This window comes from Bos taurus, chromosome 23 (assembly GCF_002263795.3).
Source record: "Bos taurus isolate L1 Dominette 01449 registration number 42190680 breed Hereford chromosome 23, ARS-UCD2.0, whole genome shotgun sequence".
NCBI classification, from domain to species: domain Eukaryota; kingdom Metazoa; phylum Chordata; class Mammalia; order Artiodactyla; family Bovidae; genus Bos; species Bos taurus.
The window spans coordinates 25,657,942-25,683,700 of NC_037350.1; the positions used below are offsets into that span (position 1 = coordinate 25,657,942).

Consider the following 25,759-nt stretch of genomic DNA (forward strand, 5'->3'; position numbering starts at 1 on the left):
GAATAGGTGATTTACAATAATATTTCCTTGCATAAAGTTACTTTGTCTGAGCCTAACTTTGTTTGCCAGTAAAATGACTTAGATTAATTAAAGTAATATGTTGAAAAGAAAAAAAAAAAAATTAGAGTGGGTCCAACTGCTATAACAAATTCATGAATGTATGATGGCTTCAAATACAGAAGTTTATATCTCACTAGGTAACAACAGGTAGTTCATGTTGATGATTAGTAATTCTCCTCTAGGTAGTGCTTCAGGGGCCCAGGCTCCCATATTTCAACATGTCACCTTCCATCTTTAAATGAAAACTAATATTTTAATTTTTTCTCAAGAGGAGACATCAGAAAGGGAGGCAATTGTGATCTGGAAGACTAAAAGAAGGTTAGTGAGATTTTCTACAGTGTCCACTGCTATAATTAACCTTGTGGCTGTAAGTAATCTTTATCATGGATTTCCTTCACAAGCCATTCTTGATTCCCCTCATCCTATGAATTTAGTTTAGATTATTTTTCTGCCTTGATTATAGAGACTACCAGCCCATAGATGTCTGTATTCTTATTTACTCTCCCCTTGTTGGGTTATGATTGTTTTAGCATCTGTTGTCAGTCATTACCATACATAAAAGTACTAAAAGACTGTCCAGTAAAATTCATGGGTTGCAAATATATTCCTCTCTGCCTTTATTGTATGTGAACAACATGTTTTCTATCACAATTAAGATTCATTTCTCCATTCAGTACATTAACTCCTTTGTTTACCTCTTGGTCCACTGGCATGAGCTGGCAATCATAGTCAAATTTTATGAAAACCTTATTGTATAATTTTGCAGAAGCATTTCTCTTCCAGGAATCAGGATGTCTACATTGGAAGAGCCCAAGTTTATAAGAACAGTTAGCATAAATTCCACACCTAGGTTTCTTGGTAAGGAGAGTCACTCCATCTTGGTTCACATCTTTAGTTTAAGGCTGATATCACATCTTAGAGGACAGTGTCCTCCAGTCAACCCCGTTCAATCATTCTATAGGGTAGATACATTTTTATAACGGGCCATGTGGCCCATTGCCATTACTCCTTTGTTATTAAATGGGTTCTGTGATCTGAGGCAATTTTGTGGCTGGGTATTATCCCAATAAATATGGCATATCATGTATCTTTGGATGGTAATAATCCTGGATACACTGTGGGCAAAAATGCTGAACCCATATGCAAAAATATATACCAAATTTAGGAAGGAAAAATCACTTTCCCACCAAGATGGAAGGTTTTGATACAGTCTGCTGCCAATTAACTTGATATTCCCAAGGAATAGTGCAATATTAAAAGTTCAGGGTCATTGTCTATTTTTGGGAAGTTGGGCCATTGCACTCAGTGCATGTATATTTATCTTTCTTCCCTACTATGATGACCATGCTATTCATGGGCTCAATGCGCAATCACTGCTGTGGCCAATGAGAGAGGCAAGAGAATATCCATAGGATGAGTTGTCCTTGTCACTTTCAAGAGTGATCTTTGATGTAGAATGTGAAAGAAAGTCTTAGGAGAAAGAATAGCACATGAGTGACACTTTGCTATTCATTCACAGAGATCTACTTATGTACCTCTTTCACATTTTTCCTGCCCCAGATCTACTACACAAGTTCCTTTTAGAAATTTGATCACTCAGGTAAACTATTCCCCACGGCCCAAGAGTGAGTATCTATACCTCAGGCCACATCTCCTGATATTCTAAGGTGTTAACCAACTCCTGGAGAGCCATCATCAAGTGAGGCTGTGATATAGCAGCAAATAATGTCACCGTGCAATCCAACCCTTTTGAGAACTGAGTCAGAATTCTTTTTTCCTTCGCTAGTTATTTAAACAAAGTTGTAATGATATATATGTAGGCTCAGGGAGAGGTGAAAGCTCAGTAGAGGTAAGTAAGATGTGGGAACTTAGACTGTCCATTCACTAATGTACCTTGGATCTATTCAAATCTGGCTCCATATATATCACTCTATTTACACAAAGAATTGTGGTTGTGTATTCCCAAACCTATTACTCTATGAATCCTATAACATCCAGCATCAAGTCATACATTGCACACTCATTTAATATTCTAAGTGCTTATAGAGAAGAAGATGCACACTTGGTCTTATCTTTAGGGGATGTGAGTTCATGTAAACTTACTATTACAGAAGTTTTCTGCTGGTCAAATTTTGGAACATATGGTGTGATAGAAATGGTCAAAATTTTGAGCTAGGTCTTTCACTTTAAGCCGTGATAGAGTAATTAATAAGAGATATCACCTACTGATATAAACAACTAAAAACAGGAAAAATATACAAGGTGATTGTTTTCAAATTTTGGACAACAAGTTATAGGGATTGTGATTCCTGCGAGAGGAATATAAGCCAAGAGAAATACTATATTTGGTTTGGATTTCTTCCTAAAGTAACTTTTCAAAACATGGCACATAGGAGGAAGTCTCAAGCAGAAGAGGATGAATTTGATGAGTTGAAAAGAAAGTGATTTGAGTTTGGGAAGTCTAAGAAGGATAGACTTTCAGTTCAGTTCAGTCACTCAGTTGTGTCCGACTCTTTGCGACCCCATGAATCACAGCACGCCAGGCCTCCCTGTCCATCACCAGCTCCCGGAGTTCACCCAAACTCACATGCATCCAGTCAGTGATGCCATCCAGCCATCTCATCCTCTGTCATCCCCTTCTCCTCCTGCCCACAATCCCTCCCAGCATCAGGGTCTTTTCCAGTGAGTCAACTCTTTGCATGACGTGGCCAAAGTATTGGAGTTTCAGCCTCAGCATCAGTCCTTCCAATGAACACCCAGGATTGGTCTCCTTTAGGATGGACTGGTTGGATCTCCTTGCAGTCCAAGGGACTCTCAAGAGTCTTCTCCAACACCACACTTCAAAAGCATCAATTCTTTGGTGCTCAGCTTTCTTCACAGTCCAACTCTCACATCCATACATGACCACTGGAAAAACCATAGCCTTGACTAGACAGACCTTTGTTGGCAAAGTAATGTCTCTGCTTTTCAATATGTTATCTGGGTTGGTCATAACTTTCCTTCCAAGGAGTAAGAGTCTTTTAACTTCATGGTTGCAATCACCATCTGCAGTGATTTTGGAGCCCCCCAAAATAAAGTCTGACACTGTTTCCACTGTTTCCCCATCTATTTGCCATGAAGTGATGGGACCAGATGACATGATCTTAGTTTTCTGAATGTTGAGCTTTAAGTCAACTTTTTCACTCTCTTCTTTCACCTTCATCAAGAGGCTTTTTAAGTTCCTTTTCACTTTCTGCCATAAGGGTGGTGTCATATACATAGCTGAGGTTATTGATATTTCTCTAGGCAATCTTGATTCCAGCTTGTGCTTCATCCAGCCCAGCATTTCTCATGATGTACTCTGCATATAAGTTAAATAAGCAGGGTGACAATACACAGCCTTGACGTACCTCTTTTCCTATTTGGAACCAGTCTGTTGTTCCATGTCCAGTTCTAACTGTTGATTCCTGACCTGCATATAGGTTCTCAAGAGGCAGGTCAGGTGGTCTGGTATTCCCATCTCTTTCAGAATTTTCCACAGTTTATTGTGATCCACACAGGATAGACTTTGAAGGGCATTTATTAGAGAAAAACAAAAGCTGAAGAAAGAGCTCCAGAAATCTACTTGGTGTCCCTTTGAGTCTCTAACTTAATATGAAATGGAAATTCATTAACCACAAAGGGACTCTATGCTCTTTCTGATTAAAACTTGAATTCTACTCGGTGTGTGTCTCCTCTAGGAACTCTTCAGGTTACAGCTACTGGATTACTCTTTTCTAGACCTTGTAGTTTCACCCTATGAATTATTGCCAAGTTCAATGTCAAGGGTCTTATCACCCCTGCTATCCTCTAGGAATTTTATAGTTTCAGGACTTTAATCTGTTTTGAATTAATTTTTGAGTATGATGTTCAGTTTTGCAACACTTTATTGTTGAGACTCTGATTTCCCAGTGTATATGTTTGGCTTCCTTTCTTGTAAGTTAACTGACTCATAGAAGCATCAGTTTAACTCTTGATTTTCTGTTCTGTTTCATTAATCTGTGTGTCTGTTTGTATGCCAGTATCATATATTCTGATTAACTATAGCAACTAGTCAAGAAGAACTATACTACGAATACAGTTTTTAAAAAAATGTTTATTTACTTATTTGACCATGTTGGGTCTTTATTATGTCACACATGATATTTTGTTGTAGCTTATGGACTCTCTAGTTGTGACCCATGGAACCAGCAGTGTGGCATAAGGCTTAGTTGCTCTGAAACATGTGGGATCTTAGTTCCCTGACCAGAGATTGAATTTCAAGCCTCAGCATTAAAGGTGGATTCTTATCCACTGGACCACCAGGGAAGTCCCTATAAATATACTAATAGTTTTGAAATATAGTTTGAAATCAGGAGCCTCTATGATGCCTCTAGTTTTGTTCTTTTTTCTCTAGATTGCTTTGACTATTTGGGGTCTTTGTTGTTCTGTACAAAGTTTAGAATTATTTCTTTTATATGTATGGAAAATGCCATTAGAATTTTGATAGGGATTGCATTGAATCAGGTAGATTGCTTTGGGTAGCACGCACATTTTAGCACTATTAATTCTTCCAATCCATGAACATAACATATTTTCAATTTATTTGTGTCTTCTTCAAGTGTTTTGTTGTTGTGAAATTCACTCAGTCGTGTGCGACTCTTTACCACCCCAAGGACTATACAGTCTGTGGAATTCTCTAGGCCAGAATACTGGAGTGGGTGCTGCTGCTGCTGCTGCTGCTAAGTCGCTTCAGTCGTGTCCAACTCTGTGCGACCCCAGAGATGGCAGCCCACAAGGCTCCCCTGTCCCTGGGATTCTCCAGGCAAGAACACTGGAGTGGCTTGCCATTTCCTTCTCCAATGCATGAAAGTGAAAAGTGAAAGTGAAGTCGCTCAGGTTGTCTACTTGAAAGTTATACAGTCATGTCTGACTCCTAGCGACCCCATGGACTGCAGTCTACCAGGCTCCTCCGTCCATGAGATTTTCCAGGCAAGAGTACTGGAGTGGGGTGCCATTGCCTTCACCACTGGAGTGGGTAGCCTTTCCCTTTTCCAGGGAATCTTCCCACTCCAGGGATCAAACCCAGGTCTCCTGCATTGCAGGCAGATTCTTTACCAGCTGAGTTGCCAGGGAAACCCAAGAATACTGGAGTGGGTAGCCTATCCCTTCTCCAGTGGATATTCCTGACCCAGGAATGGAACTGGGGTCTCCTGCTTTGCAGGCGGATTCTTCACCAACTGCAGTGTATGAGTCATCCAACTCCTTGGTTAAATTAATCCCTAGGTTATTTTATTCTTTTGGATGAAATTAAAAATGGGATTACTTTTTTATTTTCTCTTTCTAAAAGTTTTTTATTAGTGCATGGAAATACATAGATTTCTGTTTATTGATTGTACAACCTGCAACTTTACTGAATTCATTTATTAGTTCTAGTAGTTTTTTCTCAGAGTCCTTACGATTTTCTATATATAATATCATGTAACATGCAAATTAGCAATGATTTTAATTCTCCTTTTCTTAGTTGAATGGTTTTATTTACTTTTATTGACTAATTGCTCTGGTTACAACTTCCAATACTATGCTAAATAAAAGTGGTGAGAGTATGCATCTTTGTCTTATTCCTGATCTTAGAGGAAAAGTTTAAACTTTTTGCCATTGAGTATGAAGTTAGCTGTGGGCTTGTCATAAGTGTCTTTATTATGTTGAGGCACATTCCCTCTACACCGACTTTGTTTAACTCTTTTTAAACCATTTATCATTTATTTATTATTATTATTTTTTACTTTACTATGGCAAAACCAATACCATATTGTTTAGCATTTTTATAAAAAATGGGTGTTGAATTTCGTCAAGTGTTTTTTCTGCCTTCTAGTAAAATGATCATGTTTTTATCTTTTGTTTTGTTAATGTGGTATATCACATGGATTGATATGCAGATGTTGACACTTGTATTCCCTGAAATATACTATTTATCATGGTGTATGATCTTTTTAATTCATTGTTGAATTTGGTTTACTAATATTCTTTTGAGATATTTTGGATCTATGCTTACCAGGGATGTTGTTCTGTAATTTTCTTTTCTTGTGTTGTCCTTGTCTGGTTTTGGTATCAATGTAATGGTGGCCTCATTTATATTTTAGAAGTATTCTCTCTTTAGAGCATTTTAGATATGTTTATTTTTTGGAAGAGTTTAGTAGAAATTTCTTTTTCTGTTGGGAGGTTTTAAATTACTGAACTAATCCATTTATTACTAATCGGTTTTTCAGGTTTTCAATTCCTTGATGATTCAGATTTGGAAGGTTGTACAATTCTAGGAATTTATGCATTTTCTATATTGTCCAAACATTGGCATAAAATTTTATTATTCTCTTATCATCCTTTATGTTCATGGTATTAGTGATAACATTTCCTCTTTCTTTCCTGATTTTATTTATGTGAGGCTTCTCTTTTTCTCTATGAGTCTAGCTAAAGGTTTCTCAGCTTTATTACTTCAAAGAAGTAGTTTTTATTTTCATTGATCTTTCTATTGTCTTTTAGTCTCTGTTTTCTTTATTTCTGTGCTGATCCTTGTTATTTCCTTCCTTCTAGCAGCTTTGAGCTTTATTTATTCTTCTTTATCTAGTTCCTTGAGGTGTAAAGTTAGGTTGTTTATTTAGATTTTTCTTGTTTCTTGAGGTATGCAGTAAAAATGACTATTTTCCTCTTAAAACTGCTTCTGCTGTATTCCATACATTTTGGTATACTTTATTTCCAGTTTCATTTATTTGAAAATTTAAAAAATTTCAATTTTGATTTCCTCATTGATCCATTGGCTGTTCACTAGAATATTATTTAATCTCCACATATATATGTTTTTCTTCCAGTTTTCTTCTTGTATTTGATTTCTAGTTTTCTACCACTGTGATCAGCAAAAATGTTTTGTTTCTGACTGCTTTGTAGTTTCTCTGTTTCTTTCTTCTCTTGCTTTTTATTGATTTTGATTCATGACTTACTTTAGTAGTATGCTTAAATTCATTTCTTTTTATCTTTTGTGTATTTACTGTAAGTCCTTGCTTTGTGGTTACTATGAAGTTTATATATAACAACTTACATTTGTAACAGTCTATTTAAATTTGATAACAACTTAAATCTGAATGTATTCTAAAGCTCTACCTTTTTATCTCCTTCATGTTTTATGTTTTCGATGTGACATTTTACATCTTTTCATCTCTTGCTTCTCAACCAATTATTGTAGTTAGTCATTTTTTTTTTTACTACTTTTGTCTTTTAATCTTTTTGTTTTAGGAGTGATGAATCAACTACTTTTTAAGGTATATTTGCATTTACCATTGAGCCTTACACTTGTAAGTTTACATTGTTTTCTTTTTACTAGTTAGCAAGAAGTCCCTATTTTATATATTTGTATATATATATATATATATACATATATATATATATAGTTGTTAAGGCCAGTTTAGTTCTGATGAAATCCTTTAGTTTCCTTGTCTGGAAAACTCTTTATCGCTCTTTCAATCCTGAATGACAGTGGCAAGGTAGAGTATTCTTGGTTCAATTTTTTTTTCTCTCAGCACTTTGAATAACTTTCCCCTTCTAGAAAGTTAGTGCTAAAAAATCTGATTATCTTATGGGGGCTACCTTGTATGTAACTCTTTCTTTCTCTTGCTGCTTCTATGATTCTCTCCCTGTTTTTAACATTTTGATTATATGTGTTTTGATATTGATCTTTTCCCAACCCAGGGATTGAACCCAGGTCTACCATCTTGCAGGTGGATTCTCTACCAGCTGAGCCACCAGAGAAGCCCATGGATCCCTAAGGATTGATTTATTTAAACTACCAGGTTCCTAGATCTGGATATCAGTTTCTTCCCCAGGTTAAAGAAATTTTTAGCTATTTTTTCTTCAAATAAAGTTTCTGTCTCATTCTCTCTTTCTCTCCTCCAGGAGTCCTAGAGGTAAATGTTAGTCTGCCTGAGGTTGTCCTGTAAGTTCATTAGCTGTCTTCACTGTTTTCCCTTTTTTTCCCCTCCTTTTGCTTCTCTGATTAGGGGAGTTGCTCTGGTCTTTCTCCCAGTTCACTGATTCTTTCCTCTGTTTCACCTGTTCTGCTGCTGAACCTCTTGTGTGCATTTTTCAACTTAGATATTGTATTTCAAATCTGTGTGTTCTGTTTAATTTTCTTCTATATATTTTTTTATCTTTTTGTTGAAGTTCTTACTATGTTCATCTATTTAACTCCCAAGTTTGTGAGCATCTTTTTTAAAAAACATATTTTAAGATGTGAGAATGTCTTTCCATATTTCTTGTAGGATTTTTTTTTAAGTGAGCAATAACCTCAGATATGCAGATGACACCACCCTTATGGCAGAGAGGGAAGAAGAACTAAAGAGCCTCTTGATGAAAGTGAAAGAGGAGAGTGAAAAAATTGGCTTAAAGCTCAACATTCAGAAAATGAAGATCATGGCATTTGGTCCCATTACTTCATGGCAAATAGATGGGGAAATAGTGGAAACAGTGGCCGACTTTATTATTTTGGGTTCCAAAATCACTGCAGATGTTGATTGCAGCCATAAAATTAAAAGACGCTTACTCCTTGGAAGGAAAGTTATGACCAACCTAGACAGCATATTAAAAAAGCAGAGACATTACTTTGTCAACAAAGGTCCATCTAGTCAAGGCTATGGTTTTTCCAGTAGTCATGTGTGGATGTTAGAGTTGGATTATAAAGAAAGCTGAGTGCTGAAGTTTGATGCTTTTGAACTGTGGTGTTGGAGAAGACTCTTGAGAGTCCCTTGGGCAGCAAGAAGATCCAGACAGTCCATCCTAAAGGAGATCAGTCCTGGGTGTTCATTGGAAGGACTGATGTTGAAGCTGAAACTCCAATCCTTTGACCACCTGATGCGAAAAACTGACTCATTGGAAAAGACCCTGATGCTGGGAAAGATTGAGGGCAGGAGAAGAAGGGGATGACAGAGGATGAGATGGTTGGATGGCATCACTGACTCAATGGACATGAGTTTGAGTAAATTCCGGGAGTTGGTGATGGACAGGGAGGCCTGGCATGCTGCGATTCATGAGGTCACAAAGAGTCGGACACGACTGAGCGACTGAACTGAACTGAACTATCTTTTTTATGAGTTTTTTCCTTTTTCTTTCATTTGGAACACATTCCTCTATTTCTTCATTTTGACTGACTTTCTGCATTAGTTTCTATGTATTAGCCAAAACAGCTACCTCTTCCAGTCTTGAAGTGTTTGCCTTGTGTAAGATATGAACATTACAGCAATGTCATCACTTTACATAGAAAAATCTCAGTTTCTATTTATATTGGCTCTCAAATCTTTTAAAATTGCATTTGTTTAGTCAAGATTTTAGCATTTTAAGGGCTCTTTTGCTAATTTCTCTGGAGGATCAATTCATAAAATTTACAAAATTCAAACAAAATGTTTTAAAACTATTTATGATGTTTATTCCAATCTATATCAAAAGAAGTGTTAGTCGTTCAGTCATGTCTGACTCTTTGTGACTCCATGGACTGTCGAGGCTCCTCTACCCATGGGATTTTCCAGGCAAGAATACCAAAGTGGGTTGCTATTCTTTCCCCAGGGGATCTTCCTGACCTATGGATCGAACCCAGGTCTCCTTCATTGCAGGCAGATTCTTTACCATCTGAGCCACCAGGGAAGCCAATTTATATTAAAAACATTTAAAACAACTTCTGAAGTTATCTGTGAAGTGTAATCGACCCACTTTCATTTTGTCTTTACAAATACACTTGATATAAAGCTTCATGGAAACTGGAGCTGTTTGTTGACAGAAAGAGTGGAGTTCCAGGGAGGGAGAGACTAGGGCCTATGGGGGAGCAAGAGAGCCCCAGACATTTGGAGGTCTATGATTCTCAGGCCTCTAATACACTTCCAAATATGAACTTACGCAAACATCAGGAACAGAAAAAAAAATGAAAAGAGTTTAGGGTATGTTAATTTTGGTAAATTTACCAAACTGGTCATTGGTACATGGGTTCCTCTGTAAACCAGGTTTTGGTAGATTGGGTTCATCACATTAACCTGGATCTTTTCTGGATCACAGAAAGTAATCTACAGGCCCTCTGAAAAGGTAACTTTCAAGGTAGCTCCATGAATAGAAAAGCATGTCATGGCACTCTGCTGCTTAAATTCCTTCTGGTTTTCTTGTTAAACCGATGAAAATCCAGGCACTTCCAATGGTACTATGATCAAATCTCACAGAGCATAGGGTACTTGAATCCCACCTTCTAAACATACCAAACCACAGGTTGTGAATGATCTCTGACTCCTCAGCCCCAGTCTTGCCAAACTTCTGTGTCTGCATTCAGGTTTGTGTCTTTGCCTGGAATGATCACAGCCTATCTTCCAAGCCAAAATTTCCTCTGAGAACTGCATCTGAAAAGGCTTTCTTTCAACCGTTTCATGATCTCTACACCATTAACTCCCCATCCTCATCTTCTTGAAAAATTATTATTTGTGAATTAATTCACAAATAATCATCATCTCCTAGGTCTGTGTTTCCAACCCTTTCCAAGAGAAGAGAAAATAACTGAACCAATGCTTTTCATTATCTGTAGTTTTAAATGTCCCCTGAAGCTTGAACACCACAGTCTTGTCTTTAGTCGGTAGTATCTGACATTCTCCTTAATGGCTGTTGCAAAATTTTTTCTCTTTTATTTTTCCCATTTATTTCTCCCCTCCAACGTTTGGACTCCTAGAAGCCAGGAGTCTTCTAGGAGTTTCATCTTTGGAACCCAGGACATTAACTTTGGAAGTGTATAAAAATATTGGTAACTGACAGTAACCACCATCTAGGGGCTGCTGGCTTTTGGGGAAGGAAGACAAAGCCACTAGAGACCAAAGCACATAGATATGTCAGAGCTCAGACACAAGGGGGACTCCTGATAATGAGGGCTAGGAAAGTAGGGCACTCAGGCATGTGGAACAGGACAGGGTTTAGATATTTGGAAGAAGCTACAATGAGCAGTGGCCAGTCCCTCTTTCTCTAAATCAAAGCAAGATGTGTGACATATAACCTTGGACTCTCTGTCATTAACAGTCTTATGAAACACACAAAATTGCATTCACTTTCTTCTTTCATCAATTTTTGTTAGATTCTGTTTTGCACTCAGTTTCCACATTTATGAGCCCACCGAGAAGAAGACCAGGTCCTGAGATCTGAAATTATAGTTAAAATGGCAGTTCTTTGCAAGGGTACTTATGGGGTTCAGAGAGGGAAAATGCAGTGGATTCATGATCAAATATGGCTAATGATCTTTCCCCTCTGTTTTTCTCCATAATGAGGCAGGAGTTAGGGATCTGAAACCACAATGATTCTGTCATCTGAACAGAAATGAGAAATAAGACTTTGTTAATGACCTCAAGAAAGATGAACTGACTACTGTTATATTAAAAATCAGTGTGTATGCATCTCACCATAGTTTGCAGTGCACATCGACAAATTATATCTGTTTTCATGAAGTGGTCCTGTGATGTGTGTATTCTTTCTGCCAATGAGGCAAAGCTAAGTCTTTCAGAACTGAAATGGCTTATACATGGTCACTCTGTTACTAATTTGACTCTTTCTTCAGATTCTGTAAAATGTGATTTTAAAGAGATAACTTTGTGCAAGTCCTTTGAGAAAGGACTTTCTATATGTCATGGAAAATTTTTATAATGGATTACCTAAGTGTTCATATAGGGGACATATATGAGTAACTTCACAAAGATTTGGAAAAATTTAAGGATAATGGCTTGACAATTTTATATTAAAGGGAAATAATATTAGGAGAAATAATTATATTACTACTGGCATTAAGGAGGTTATGGAAACTTTCATAATATACAATGAATGTTGCTTCCTGAATTGAGTGCAAAATAGGGTCCTGGATGGCCCTTCTGGACAAGATGATTATTACTTTCGCAGTTAACCCCACTGACCAAGAACAGATTCCAGTGGATGCTGACCAAAGAAGACGATTTCTCCCTGAATTTTCACAGGGACGTAGTTCACAGCTTTTATCTTCCACTCCGAGGGAACAGAGGATGTACCATGAGAGTTACCCTACAGTGACCTTCACCCATATCAATGACTGTTTCTAGATCCCTCCATCTACTCAAGTGGGATACACACTGCCTCCTCCTAAGCTCCGTGCCTCCACAGGGTGATTCAGGTAAATACTTGGAATCAGACCAGGCCAGGCCAGCAGTGACTGCCCTGAGTAACTCAGCACAGATAAGGACAGTGCAGAGAACTCTGGAAAATATAGAGAATGTTACCTGGCCTGGGAAAGCAGCAGGCAGAAGCCCAAGCCACAGCCTTGCAGATGAGGTTGTAGCCAATCAGAAAAAGGATTTTAAGCTGACACGTGTTGCCAGTTTAAAAGTCTGTGTGAAGAGGAGGCCTGTGAGAAGAGGGTAATCCCCATGTCTGAGGCAGCCTTCACTGCACAGCCCCAGAATAGGGCGGAGGGAACGTCCTCCTTAGGACAGGAGGAAGGGGAAGGGTCAGAAGCCTCTGTTTATTCCTAGAGACCCTGTGGTGGGCCTGAGGGAACTGAGACATCTTTGGAATCCCTTTCTGACTGTTCTTTGTTGCCCCACAACCCAGTTACTGGTCTGAGCTTGATGTTCCTATTTTATGCTTTTATCCCATCCTGGAACCCTCCTTATTCTGGAGCTACCCTGGTCCTGAGTGTGCTAGAGCAGGTGGAAGCCCAGTGACAGATTTCCCAGTCTCAGGTGCCCTGGGACTATGCACCTAATTCAGAATATTGAACTAACTCATTGCCTTCATGTGCAACTAAGGGAAACTTTTTGTCGTTGCCTCTTCCCTATGTCTTTTTACCTGGTAAAATCTTTATATTCTGCTTTTAGATCATCTCCTCTCTTCTAAAAGACGAACTAAAATTCAGGAAAGACAGAGAAGGAGAGAGAAATTAGAGGGAGAGACACTTATTTTCTTGTTCATTAATATATGCCAGATACTGTTCTAATTGCTCTATAACCATTTTATACTGTCCCTAGACATGGGCAAGAGAAGTCTGATAAATAAGACGTTTATTTAATAAAGCACATTGATACTTCTACCATTGAGATTTGATTCTTAGGGTTGGTACAGCTCTCTAAACATCAATAGAATTCAAACCCCAGGAAATGCTTCTTCACAATTTTGCTCTCTGTCCTCAACACTGAAGTTGACAGTATCTTAAAGCTTTTAATGTTAGTGGACTATGCCTTTGCACAATCAGACTGTTCAGGAAGAATTTGAGTGGATGAAGATATTTTAAGAGAAGAGTCAACTTAACTTTCCAAATAGTTTAACTCAAAAAGCATAAATGCAATAGATTCTTTTCTTTTTTATAAGTGTGTTAGTTGCTCAGTCATGTCTGACTCTTTGAGACCCCATGGACTGTAGCCCATCAAGCTCCACTGTTTATAGAATTCTCCAGGCTAGAATACTGGAGTGGGTAGCCATTCTTTTCTCCAGGGGATCTTCCCAACCCAGGGATCAAACTCAGATCTCCTGCATTGCAGGTGGATTCTTTCTCATCCGAGCTACCAAGGAAGCCCTAGATTCTTATGTAATGAAAAATCACTTGCCAGCAGGGCTGGCTGTCAATTTTTTAAAGTTTTGGCTGTGCCCCATGGCATGCAGGATCCTAGCTTCCCAGAGATTGAGCCCACACTTTCTGCAGTACAGGGCAGAGTTTTAATCACTGGACTGCCAGGGAGGTTCTGATTGTCAATTTTTTTTTTTGCTTGTTTTCTTGTTCCACATATTAACCTGATATTGCCAACAGTTACACATGGCAGCTGAGGAACATTCTGTAATATTAAACAAGTCATATTACCCTTAAGTTTGTATATATGAAGGTCTAGATATAAAATGCATGAAACATGATTCACATTTTATAGAGAAGTCTTAGGCAAAAAGGTTCAGTATTTTGTTGACTCTCATAAAGCGCATCAATGGTAGAACTACAGCTCAAAACCATTTCCTTCAAGAACTCTGTTCTTTCCACCCACAACTTAAGGGTCTCTAAGACAATAAAGTAAACATCTCTGTGACAATAATTTTCCCTCTCTGAAATATGGTCCCCACTTATTTTCCCTTGTGGCTCAAACAGCAAAGAATAATCCTCTTGCAATGCAGGAGACCTGGGTTTGATTCCTGGGTCATGAGGATCCTCTGGAGAAGGGAATGGCAAACCATTTCAGTATTCTTGCCTGGAGAATTCCATAGACAGAGGATCCTGGAGGGCTACAGTCGATGGGGTCGCAAAGAGTGGAACACAACTCATTAATTAACACTTTCACTTTTATTTTACCATATCCCCAATTCCAAGAACAATAGGTTTTAAATAAATATCACAGAAATATCTAATCTTGAATCATTTTTTTTCATTATTTAAACTCGTAAGGCATTCAATATTCAGATATTTTATAACTGAGAGAACATTTTCATCTCAATCCAGTGTAATTTGATTAGGGCAAAGTACCAGGCATTAGATTAAGAACCTTCAAAAAAAATGTCTACCCAGAAACAGATGAAGTTTTTCCGATCCACTGCTGATTGGTCCCTTTTCTAGGGACTCTCCAATCCTGCCATACATGGAAGCTCTCATCGGCTTTTATTCTGTGAAGTGGCCTCACCAGATCCACTGTGTTTGAGCTGTGTTGACTACCATTACTTCTTCCTTTGTTCTCAATTATGTCTGGGATGGTGGCTCTGCGGATCCCCAGAGGCCTCTGGACAGCAGTTGTGATGGTGACCCTGGTGATGCTGAGCACCCCAGGGGCTGAGGGCAGAGACTCGCCAAGTAAGTGCAGGGCAGCTGCTCCCTGGAGCCACCACTCTGGGGAGCAGGCTCTGAGGGACCCTTGGGCTGGGGTGTGATCTTAGGATACTGTCTTTTATCACACATTTTCTCCCATTGGGAATGAGGGCTATGTTACATTCTCATTTCCACCCTCTAAGGACAAGGTGAGGACAATTCCCCTCCCACAGGTTTAACCCTGGGAATGTTGTAACGGGGAGGATGAGACATAGTGTGTATCTACAAGTGCCAGGACAAAGTGAGCATGGGCATTTTTTTTTTTAAAGATGTGACTTTCTCCAAAGAAGGCACTGCAGAATCTGTCATTTCAGGGTCCCCCCAAGACCTTGTCTGGACTTACTGCTACGGGTTGGGGATGTGTAGGGCAGCCATGGTCTCTGCAAGCTCAGCATTTGAGGGGAAGACTCTCAGTGGAGGGTTTGTGGAAGCAAACTTTTTTTCTTGAGTGGAGCTGCCTGGGTGACCACAGACAGAATTTTAATCTCAAGTTTCACTGATTTGTAGTCAACTGGTGACTTGAGTGATATTCAGAAACTTGAGTTGAGGATGGACAGGATTTAGGACAAAGGAGAACATAAAAAGAGAATATATATTTGATTATATATTAGCTCTAATCTAATTTGAAAGTCCATACTCTTTCTGTGAATAAACTGCCCTTTTTAGGACTGGGGGGTGGGTGGGGTGGGGTTTGCTGGTCCCTTCAAGCCACACAGGAGTCGGGTGCGGGGGGCAGAAACTCAAGAGTAAGCCAAGGCGTTGTAAGGACACTTGCTGGGGACCAAGAGAATACTCCTGTCAGGAGGAGGGCAAGCTTAATTCTACAGGTCCTTTGCCATCCCTTGAACTCTCCTGCTCTCGTTTGTCTCTGAGGTTCCCAGGAGTTCAGGGTAAAATCGGATTTCATGTGAGAATCTTTAAGTACAGAGATGGATGCAAAATCAACCTGCCGCCCTGTTTACTTGATTCTGAGCCTCTAGGGATCACAGGTCCTAGGGCTCCCTCAGCGTCAGGCCTCCTCACATCCTGGGAGCCTGGGGAGGAACCGCTCGAGGACCCGGGTTCACAGCAGAAGGCGCAGGGCCGGGCTGGAGAGGAACAGGGGTTGAGAGGAGGCGGGTTTCAGGTTTACGGATCCCGCTGGCGGCGGCCGGCACCTCCCCATCTGGCCGAGCGGCCGCCGCGTGGGGCTGTGGAGCTGCGCCTGATCGAGCTGCTGTTTCCCCGCAGAGGATTTCGTGCTCCAGTTTAAGGGCCTGTGTTACTTCACCAACGGGACGGAGCGGGTGCGGTACGTGACCAGATACATCTACAACCAGGAGGAGTACGTGCGGTTCGACAGCGACTGGGACGAGTACCGGGCGCTGACCCCGCTGGGGCGGCCGGCCGCCGAGTACTGGAACAGCCAGAAGGACATCCTGGAGCAGACGCGGGCCGAGGCGGACACGGTGTGCAGACACAACTACCAGGCGGAGCTCATCACATCCTTGCAGCGGCGAGGTGAGTGCTGGCTGCCCTCCGCGGGGCCGCCCTACCCTCTCCAGGACTTCGCGCGGGGAGGGGGCTGAATCCCCCGGAGAGGGGGGTCCCCAGACCCATGGATGGGACAGAGAGGCGCTGAGGGACAGGGGACCGAGGGCATAGCGTGTGGGGCGGGGGCATCGAATTTGGCAGCCCTGGAGACTTCCCTGCAGAGGCGGCCCGGCCTGCCCGGTGTGGGTCACCTCTCGAAGGCCCCGTCCTGTGCTGTTATTTTCACTCATTCTGCACCTCCCCGCCTGGTGCCTTTGGCGTATTTGCTTCCTGGAGGCCTGACAGCTCAGCTTGGTGGCCTTAGGGTTACTTCCGGGTGCTCTTAGGGCAACTTGAACTCGTGGTGCCGTATTACAGTCATGAAATAATACATTTTCACTTTTTGGTTTCAAATTATTATTCACCGTAATCCTGGTTTCTTAAATGGATATCACTGTATCACTGGGCCTGGACTTCTTTCAGCCACGGGGCTGTCTTAATTATCCCTGTGTGCCTAGTCTGACACACTGGCAGGTAGTATGAACTCCATAAAACTTTGTTAAATTAATGAATAAATGTACTCTGTTGCCCATCCACTTAGGCTCAAGAGAAACAGAAAGGTAAATAGTGCCTTAAAAATGACTTTATCAATTATTCTTTACTATTTTGCTCAATGCTTTAAAGTAAATTCTTATTGACTTGAATGGATTTAGAATTTGTGAATGCAAAATTAACAATGTAGAATTTGTGAATGCAAAGTCTGAGGGAAAAAGTGTTTGCTAAAAAAAGCCCCCAACACTTGAATGGTATTGTAAGAGAGAGTTTTAATTTCTTAGAAAAGGTCAACAAATGGCATAGTAGAAAGACTGAAGTTTTGGGATAAATAAAGTAATGCCATTAAATTACTGAATAAACATTATTTCTAGTTTCTTTTATGTTTTTTTATGAGAAGTTTTTAGTTTTTTTATGAGAAGGCAGTGGCACCCCACTCCAGTACTTTTGCCTGGAAAATCCCATGGATGGAGGAGCCTGGTGGGCTGCAGTCCATGGGGTCGCTAGAGTCAGACACGACTGAGCAACTTCCCTTTCACTTTTCACTTTCATGCATTGGAGAAGGAAATGGCAACCCACTCCAGTGTTCTTGCCTGGAGAATCCCAGGGACGGGGGAGCCTGGTGGGCTGCCGTCTATGGGGTCGCACAGAGTCGGACACGACTGAAGTGACTTAGCAGTAGCAGCTAGTTTCTTTTGGCCTAAACCCTGCCTTTGCTCCCTTCCTCTCCCCTCTCCCAACATTTCCATCCACTTCAGAAATTATACCCATGTAATAAGCAACTAGTTCTAGACAATTATCTTACCAAACACCATCTGTATTATGCTACTTCATTTCACAACTACCTTAACAATCAGCATCACCATTTTATATACACTATTTGTTGTTGTTCAGTCACTCAGTTATGTCTGACTCTTTGCGACCCCATGGACTAATATTGGTACATAATAAACAGCTTAAGTAAGTACATCATAGTTATTCCCTAAGTTGTGAAGTGTTCTCCGAATACAAAACAGTCATCATGTTCTTTACTACATGTGTATAGCATCTAACAGAAGCAAAACCTCCATTAAAGTCAGTTATGACCAGAAGCAGCAGTACCAGTCTGTTTCTGCCTGTTTTCAATGGTAGTGGGATGAAATGATATATTCAAAGGGCTGAAACTCACTGATTAATCCCTAGTTTGACTCCAGTGTTATCTATACAGGTTCAAATAACTTTTAGCTTACTTCACAGTCTTGCCTTCTTCTTCATCCTAATGTCAATGAGTACTTATATTGAGGGCAGGAGGAGAGGGGGCAACAGAGGATGAAATGGCTGGATGGCATCACTGACTCAATGGACATGAGTTTGAGCAAATTCTGGAAGATAGGAAAGGATTAACTGAAGCCTGGTGTGCTGCAGTCCATGGGGTCACAGAGTTGTACACGACTTAGTGACTGAACAACAACTTATATTTTTGTTATTTCAGTTCTTTTTCATAAAAAAATTATTCTAACATTTTTCTCTTGAACTTGTGCCTTCTACTTTTACTCCCAATCTGTTTAAGATGAACAGATTTTATAAGTCCACATAGCTGATTATGACTTCAGTCAGAGCCCAGGAAGAAGAACCTGATCAAGAGTCAAGACCAAACAAAAGCATGCTTCCTTCCAGATGATGGCTCATGAGTGACATGTAATTGGGGTAATTTGACTGCCTGCTCACCTCAGCAAGTCACAGTTAAATGTTTATATAACATTCTCATTAACTCAGGCCAACTGCTGCAAGAATCTCAGAATATTTTCTATAGAGAATACATGCGATAATGTCTGATTTCAGAACAAGACAGTTATTCTTAATAGCAGGGGAATGGAGTAGGATAGGGAGCCAGCAGTTACACTTACTTGAATATTAAAAGAAAAAAGAGGAAATTAGAGAACATAACATGTTATCAAATAACTAAACCACACGTGAAATATTTACTATGGTTTCAGGCTAAGAGAATGAGGGCGATTCAGTACAATGCCTAGATAAATAAAGGGTAAGACGTGTTAAAGAATTTGGGAGGTATGTTGCATTTGATGATGAGTAGCAATCCTAGAAGATAAAGGAATTGAAACATAGTCAAACATTTTATCATTGTTACTTGTTTTTAAAGTCCCCTTTCCTTTACTTCAAAAATTACAAACTTTTAAAATAACATTCTTTTTTTGTTTGTTTCTATTACTAGATTGCAAGTTCTGTGAAGCCAGGGGCCATGTTCTTGTATATCATTGGATTTCCTGTGCTTGTCAAATTTATATTTGTTGATTGGATTAATAAGTGAATCAAAGAATAAATAAAATATAGGTGGGATATATGATGTGGAGATGGAAGTTTATATATCATTTAAAATAATATATGTAGCTAATTGTATTTATTTATCATTATTATTTTTGGCTGCACTGGGTCTTCATTGCAGCACTTGGGCTGCAAGCGAGATTTTAGTTGTCCCACCATGGATGGAACCTGTGACCCCTGCATTTGGGAGTGTTGAGTCATACACTGGATCATCAGGGAAGTCCCTGGAAGTTTATGTATCTTAATGCAATGTGTGTGTGTGTGTGTGTGTGTGAAGTTCACTAGAGTATGGCATCTGAGCTAAGGTTAGGCTAAAAGCTGAGAGAGGTGCTTTGTTGACTGGCAACATGTAAGAAGAGCATGCTCTTGCTCTCAAATTTTGTTAATATTGCAGGCTAAGAATTATAGAATATAGCTTGTTTGAGAAGCATTACTTGTAGGAAGGATGGAATAGTCATTGTTGACCTACTTTACCGGACATAGAAATGTCTATACTTTCTTAATTCTCAGTCCATATTGCTGTTCCTGAGGCCACGACTAATGTTGATCATCTCAGCCAGCAGGTGGGAGTCAAAGCTGCTGGATTTTCTCTACTGTGGGGAGCACAGGGACTAACAGAAAACGGTATCACTGTCCCAGCACAAGTCACCAGTGCTGATCCTGGTGGTCACCTTTAATAGGTGGGGGAGAAAACAAGTCCATGTGCTTTTTTAAAAAATTTATTTAAAAAAATAATTTATAATTATTTATAATTTTTAATTTATAATTATTTTTAATTTATAATTTTAAAATGCTCCATTATCAATTAGTATTGATAGAATAACTCCCATAGAGTGATTGCAACGATCTCTTGAGACTGAAAAGGAAACTGACCAATGTGTTTATTCAATCTAATTAAATGACTCAGCATGGATCTAAATCCAAGGCTTGGAATCCAAGGATCTTTCCACTCTGGTACCAAGGAATGACTCCTGCCTATGGAAGACGTGCTGTGTGGTCTCACGTCTCACTGTATCTTTTCCTGTCTGTTTCTCCCTCAGTGGAACCTACAGTGACCATCTCCCCATCCAGGACTGAGGCTCTAAACCACCACAACCTGCTGGTCTGCTCGGTGACGGATTTCTATCCCAGCCAGATCAAGGTTCGGTGGTTCCGGAATGACCGGGAGGAGACAGCCGGCGTTGTGTCCACCCCTCTTATTAGAAATGGGGACTGGACCTTCCAGATCCTCGTGATGCTGGAGATGACCCCCCAGCGAGGAGATGTCTACACCTGCCGTGTGGAGCACCCCAGCCTCCAGAGCCCCATCATGGTGGAGTGGCGTAAGGGCACTAGGTTTCCTTTCACTGTGGGCCCTACAGGACAGGGGTGGGCAGAGTTTCCCTGGTCCATACCCTCTCATCCCTTGTCCCCAGCATCACTACTGAACTGGAAATCACAGGACACAAGAGTGCTCATGCCTTCTAGCACAGGCATCAGAAGAGCCAAATCACATTGTCTTTTCACATAGAGGGAGCTCACTCTACACATCATGGCCCCAGAGCCCAGCCTGGTAGCTCTGTAGAACTGACTGGTGACCACAGTCTTAAGGTCTAAGGTTATGGAAGTGTCCCTGAGAGCAGGGATCCACTTTCACCTTCTCTCACCTGCCCACTGTGTCCAAAGATCTGTTGGTGGGTCCCTCCCTTGGGGATGGTTGAAATGGAGAGCCAGGTTCCCCTGACACCTCCACCTACTGTACCTCAGACTAGACCTCAAGCTTCCTAAAGGGACACCGTCAGATGTGGGGACAAACGCTGACACTCAGGCTCTGCTCCCCAGGGGCACAGTCTGAATCTGCCCAGAGCAAGATGCTGAGTGGTGTTGGAGGCTTCGTGCTGGGGCTGATCTTCCTTGGGCTGGGCCTCATCATCCATCACAGGAGCCAGAAGGGTAAGGAACTCTGGGGAAATGGGAACATGGGCTGTGATTGAGACCGTCTGTTCAGGGCAGCCTCTGCCTCTGGATGTAGCTCTTTCTTCCTGATCCTGAAAGGGGGAGGCAATGCTGGGGGTGAGAGGAAATGAACAACCTAGGGAGACATTGGAGTCTGACTTTACTGATTTGAAAGGGTAGCCCTGCCATGGAGATGACAGGTGGGACTTATTCTAAGACTTCTTTAAAGTTCATCATTGTCTCATGGGCTCCTTTCTGAAAACTTCCTCCATTAAGAGGGTCAGAGCACTGGTTTCCTTTCCTTCTAGTGACAGCTTCATTCATTTGGGGGAATTTTAGCTTAGGGCAGTTAAGGCCTGTGGTCAATGGATAAGAAAGAAATACATTTCCCCTTGAGTTGCTTATCTCATTTTCCTTTGGGGTGAGTAAGGCAGTGCCTGTTTGTGTCATGAGATCTTTTGTAGGACATTGTGGGCCCCTACCAGCAGGTGCTCTATTTCTGTTCTGTGTCAGTGGGGATTGTGGGGACAGATAAAGGAGGGAAGGGTGTGAGGTGAGTGTGCCTGGGTGCAGTGTCTCATTCATAACCTGTTCCCTGCTATGGAATCAAGAGTTAGGGAAGAAGTTTCTGTAGGAGGTTCTGTAGGAAGCTCTTGAGATTGTTCCCCAGAATCAGGCCATAACTTTGATGGCATCTTTCTGTGAAACTCGGAGCCAGAGCTCTGGTTTGAAAGATAGACACCAGGATATCACCTACTTCGTGCCACATGTTAGTGGCTACTGCCTGTGGGCATTTATAAGTGATTGAATGTGGTGGACAGAAGGTGAGCTATCATTGAATTTACTAAAAAATTGAAATCTTCATATCCCCCAGAAGGACAACAGCTGCTCGCCTGCTTCCTGTGCCTCGTTGTCAGGTTAAAGTATGAGTCCTGTGTGCTGATCACGCTCTCTCTTCTACAGGGCTCATGCGCTGATTCCTGAGGATATTTTGGGATTGGTGTTTGCTCTTCTATAATGCATGCCTGACCTTGCCCGGAATTCCCAGATGCCTGTCAGCCTGTCCCACTCTGAGATCAGAGTCAGTCACCAAGTCATTTCCCGTGGCCATCCCCCAACCATGGATCTGGCTGTGATTCTGCTTCCTCCACTGACCCTGGAACCTCTGCCTGTGCATTGTCAGCTGCATCTACTCAGACGCCAAGAGCTTCCTCTGCTCCCATTTTTACCCAACAGAGTATGCAAAAGAAACACATTGAAATAATTTACCAGGCTGTAGAGTTTTTTTTAAAATCATAATTAAACATGATTATGAGTTATCTGTACTCTGAACCTCCTTAAATGAGTAGAGGTAGGAACCACTGCAGAATGAAGGAAACTATTTTGGGGTGAACCAGCCAACTGAGGACCAGGAGACTAGAAGCACCACTGTGTGCCATGTAGGGGTGGGTGGACAGAAGAGAAAGAAAATCAACTTTTCTCTGTCTACACCTTTGTCATTATGTATCTGCATCTCTCTATTTTCTGCATCTTTCTTTCTTACCACCTCACATCATATCACTGTTTCTGTGTTTGTGTGTCTGACCCTATCTCTGTTGTATGTTTCTAGATTGTCTTCCAGAGTTTTAATTATTCTAGGAAGGATTCTGTCTGGCCCAGCCTCGGTAACATGCACACCTTTCAGAAACATCCTATACATGGCATGCAGACTCCTGGCGTTGTGCCCATCCCCCTGATTAGGAAATGACTTCCCAACATGGAGAGTCTGCATCAGTCAAATGGAGTATTCCAGTCTACAGAGCCTCCTTAGTGTGGAGTGGCTTAAGAGGAGTTTGTTTTTTGTGGACCCCAAAAGACAAATGGCAGAGTTCCCTCCAGCTCTAGGGTCTCTCATTGGAGGTACTGACTCACATTCATCCCAACCCTCAGGTCCTGCACAGTCATCTTATGGCATCACAGCCCTAAAAGCTAGTCTTCATCTCGGTCCCTGGGATTAATCACTAAGATGTGTGGCTGGGTGCTTATCTTTGAGGTTATGGACAGCTATGCCTCTGAGGACCAGACATCCCCTTTTCCTTGATCACTCATCCACTCACTGTACCTGAGGAGGCAATGGAAGGTCATTCCCTCTCCTGGGAAGTTCAGGCTTTCTTGAGATCTTTATCTCTTGTACCCCAGGATGCACTCCAGGTCATCAGCCAGGGACACAGTGGAGTGTGGGGACTCAAGATTCTGCTTCCTAAGGAGGTCATAGTCTGAATCTGCCCAGAGCAAGATGCTGAGTGGAGTCAGAGGTTTTGTGCTGACTTTGCATCTTCCTTAGGATGGGTGTTGCCATTCACAATAGGAGTAAAGAGAGAGTGACATTATAGGGAAAATGGGAGGGCTTGTATGGGGTGTCCACGGAGACGGGCTCAGTATGCAGCTCTTTGATTTTGATCCTGCAAAGGCAAGAGGCAGGACTGGAGATTGAACCAGGTTCACAGTTTAGGGAGACATTGAGATCTGACTTTTCTAGTTGAAATATAAGACCTTTTCACAGGAGTGAAAAGATGAGCGTATTCTGTGACATGCTTACAGTTCAACTTTGTCACACAGGCCCCATGCAGGAAGATTCCTTCTTAATGAGAGGTCAATATCTTCTTTAATTCCTGCCTGTGACAGTTTCATAGAAATAATTTTTTTTTTTTGCATCAAGATTTCATTAGGAATATAATCCTTTATTGATCATTTAATTTAAAATAACAAGTATGTTTTTGGGAGGGTGAAGTAGAAAAGAATAGTTTTATTGCTTTTCCAGGCAAAGGGGACACAGCAAGCTCCTGCCTTTGAAACAAGTACATCTTTTATAAACAAGTTTGCTGGCCAAAAAAACTCAAGTTTTAGTAAACATGTAGCTTGGAGAAAAGTACATGTACTAGAGAACAACCTGTTTGTTATGAGCATTTGGGCTTATCATCAATTAGATCAGTCAGTATGTCTTTTAGGGACAGTGGTGTTCAACAATATTCCATAAACTTCTGTATATTTCCCAGCCTCCTTGGCAGTTAGGTTGGAGTCATGTAACTGGCACCAGCCAATGAAACTTAAAAGTGGGTGTAAGTTCTGCATGCTGTCCCTGTTATTGCAAGCCTGGAAAGCATTGTTGAGGTGATGGTGCACAAGATGTTGGAAACTGTATAACCTGAATTCCTTGAATGATTGTGGAATGGAGTCCCTTTTAGTGAGCTAAGCCATTGAGATTAAATTTTTACTGTGGTTTAACATCTTACTGTAACATAACTTTGCTTGACTATAATGGAATGCTTACCTGAAGAATAAAGTTCGTAAGTTAGAAGATGAGCCAGTGGAGTTAATGGAAGTTAAGAGATGATGAATTTTTAAAAACATTTGTTTGTTTGCTTTCTTCTACCTGACAGTATAAGTATTCCCAGTGACTAGAACAGTGCTTCTGCAGGGCATGCTGTTGAGAGGGTAACAGGTAGGAAAGCCATGGGTCTCCAAACAGAGCAAATAGGCTGCAAGTGTCTCTTAAAATTCTGTGTTGCCATGATGACACCTGGTTCCACCAGAACTTAACTTTTCTCAAACCTTGGGCTGATAACAGCTCAACAAACCAGTATTCATATCAATTGTTTTATGGCTGGGGGATGACACACTTCGTGCCATCCTATCTCAAAAATGTACATTGTGGGAGGGGGCCTGGTGAAACTCCGTCAACCTTGAGGTGTCTCTCTTATCTGATTAATAGCTTTCTAAACATCTGGCGCTAGTAAAGTAATGCTCAAAATTCTCCAAACCAGGCTTCAGCAATACATGAACTGTGAACTTCCTGATGTTCAAGCTGGTTTTAGAAAAGGCAGAGGAACCAGAGATCATACTGCCAACATCCGCTGGATCATAGAAAAAGCAAGAGAGTTCTAGAAAAACATCTATTTCTGCTTTATTGACTATGCCAAAGCCTTTGACTGTGTGGATCACAATAAACTGTGGAAAATTCTGAAAGAGATGGGAATACCAGACCACCTGACTGGCCTCTTGAGAAACCTGTATGCAGGTCAGGAAGCAACAGTTAGAACTGGACATGGAACAACAGACTGGTTCCAAATAGGAAAAGGAGTATGTCAAGGCTGTATATTGTCACCCTGCTTATTTAACTTCTATGCAGAGTACATCATGAGAAACGCTGGGCTGGAAGAAGCACAAGTTGGAATCAAGATTGTCGGGAGAAATATCAATAACCTCAGATATGCAGATGACACCACCCTTATGGCAGAAAGTGAAGAGGAACTAAAAAGCCTCTTGATGAAAGTGAAAGAGGAGAGTGAAAAAGTTGGCTTAAAGCGCAACATTCAGAAAACGAAGATCATGGCATCTGTTCTCATCACTTCATGGGAAATAGATGGGAAACAGTGGAAACGGTGGCAGACTTTATTTTTTTAGGCTCCAAAATCACTGCAGATGGTGATTGCAGCCATGAAATTAAAAGACGCTTACTCCTTGGAAGGAAAGTTATGA

At 41.0% G+C, this 25,759-nt stretch overlaps 1 protein-coding gene across 1 annotated transcript; it reads left to right on the top strand.

Annotated features, from left to right (window-relative positions):
- Positions 1–14,745: 14,745 nt before the first annotated feature.
- On the top strand, positions 14,746–22,566 carry BOLA-DQB1 (MHC class II antigen). The gene is given in 5 exon segments (NM_001034668.3): positions 14,746–14,905; positions 16,151–16,420; positions 20,347–20,628; positions 21,128–21,238; positions 22,205–22,566. Coding segments are annotated over 5 exon segments (786 nt in total). The 5' UTR covers positions 14,746–14,796; the 3' UTR covers positions 22,219–22,566.
- The last annotated feature ends 3,193 nt before the right edge of the window (positions 22,567–25,759 follow it).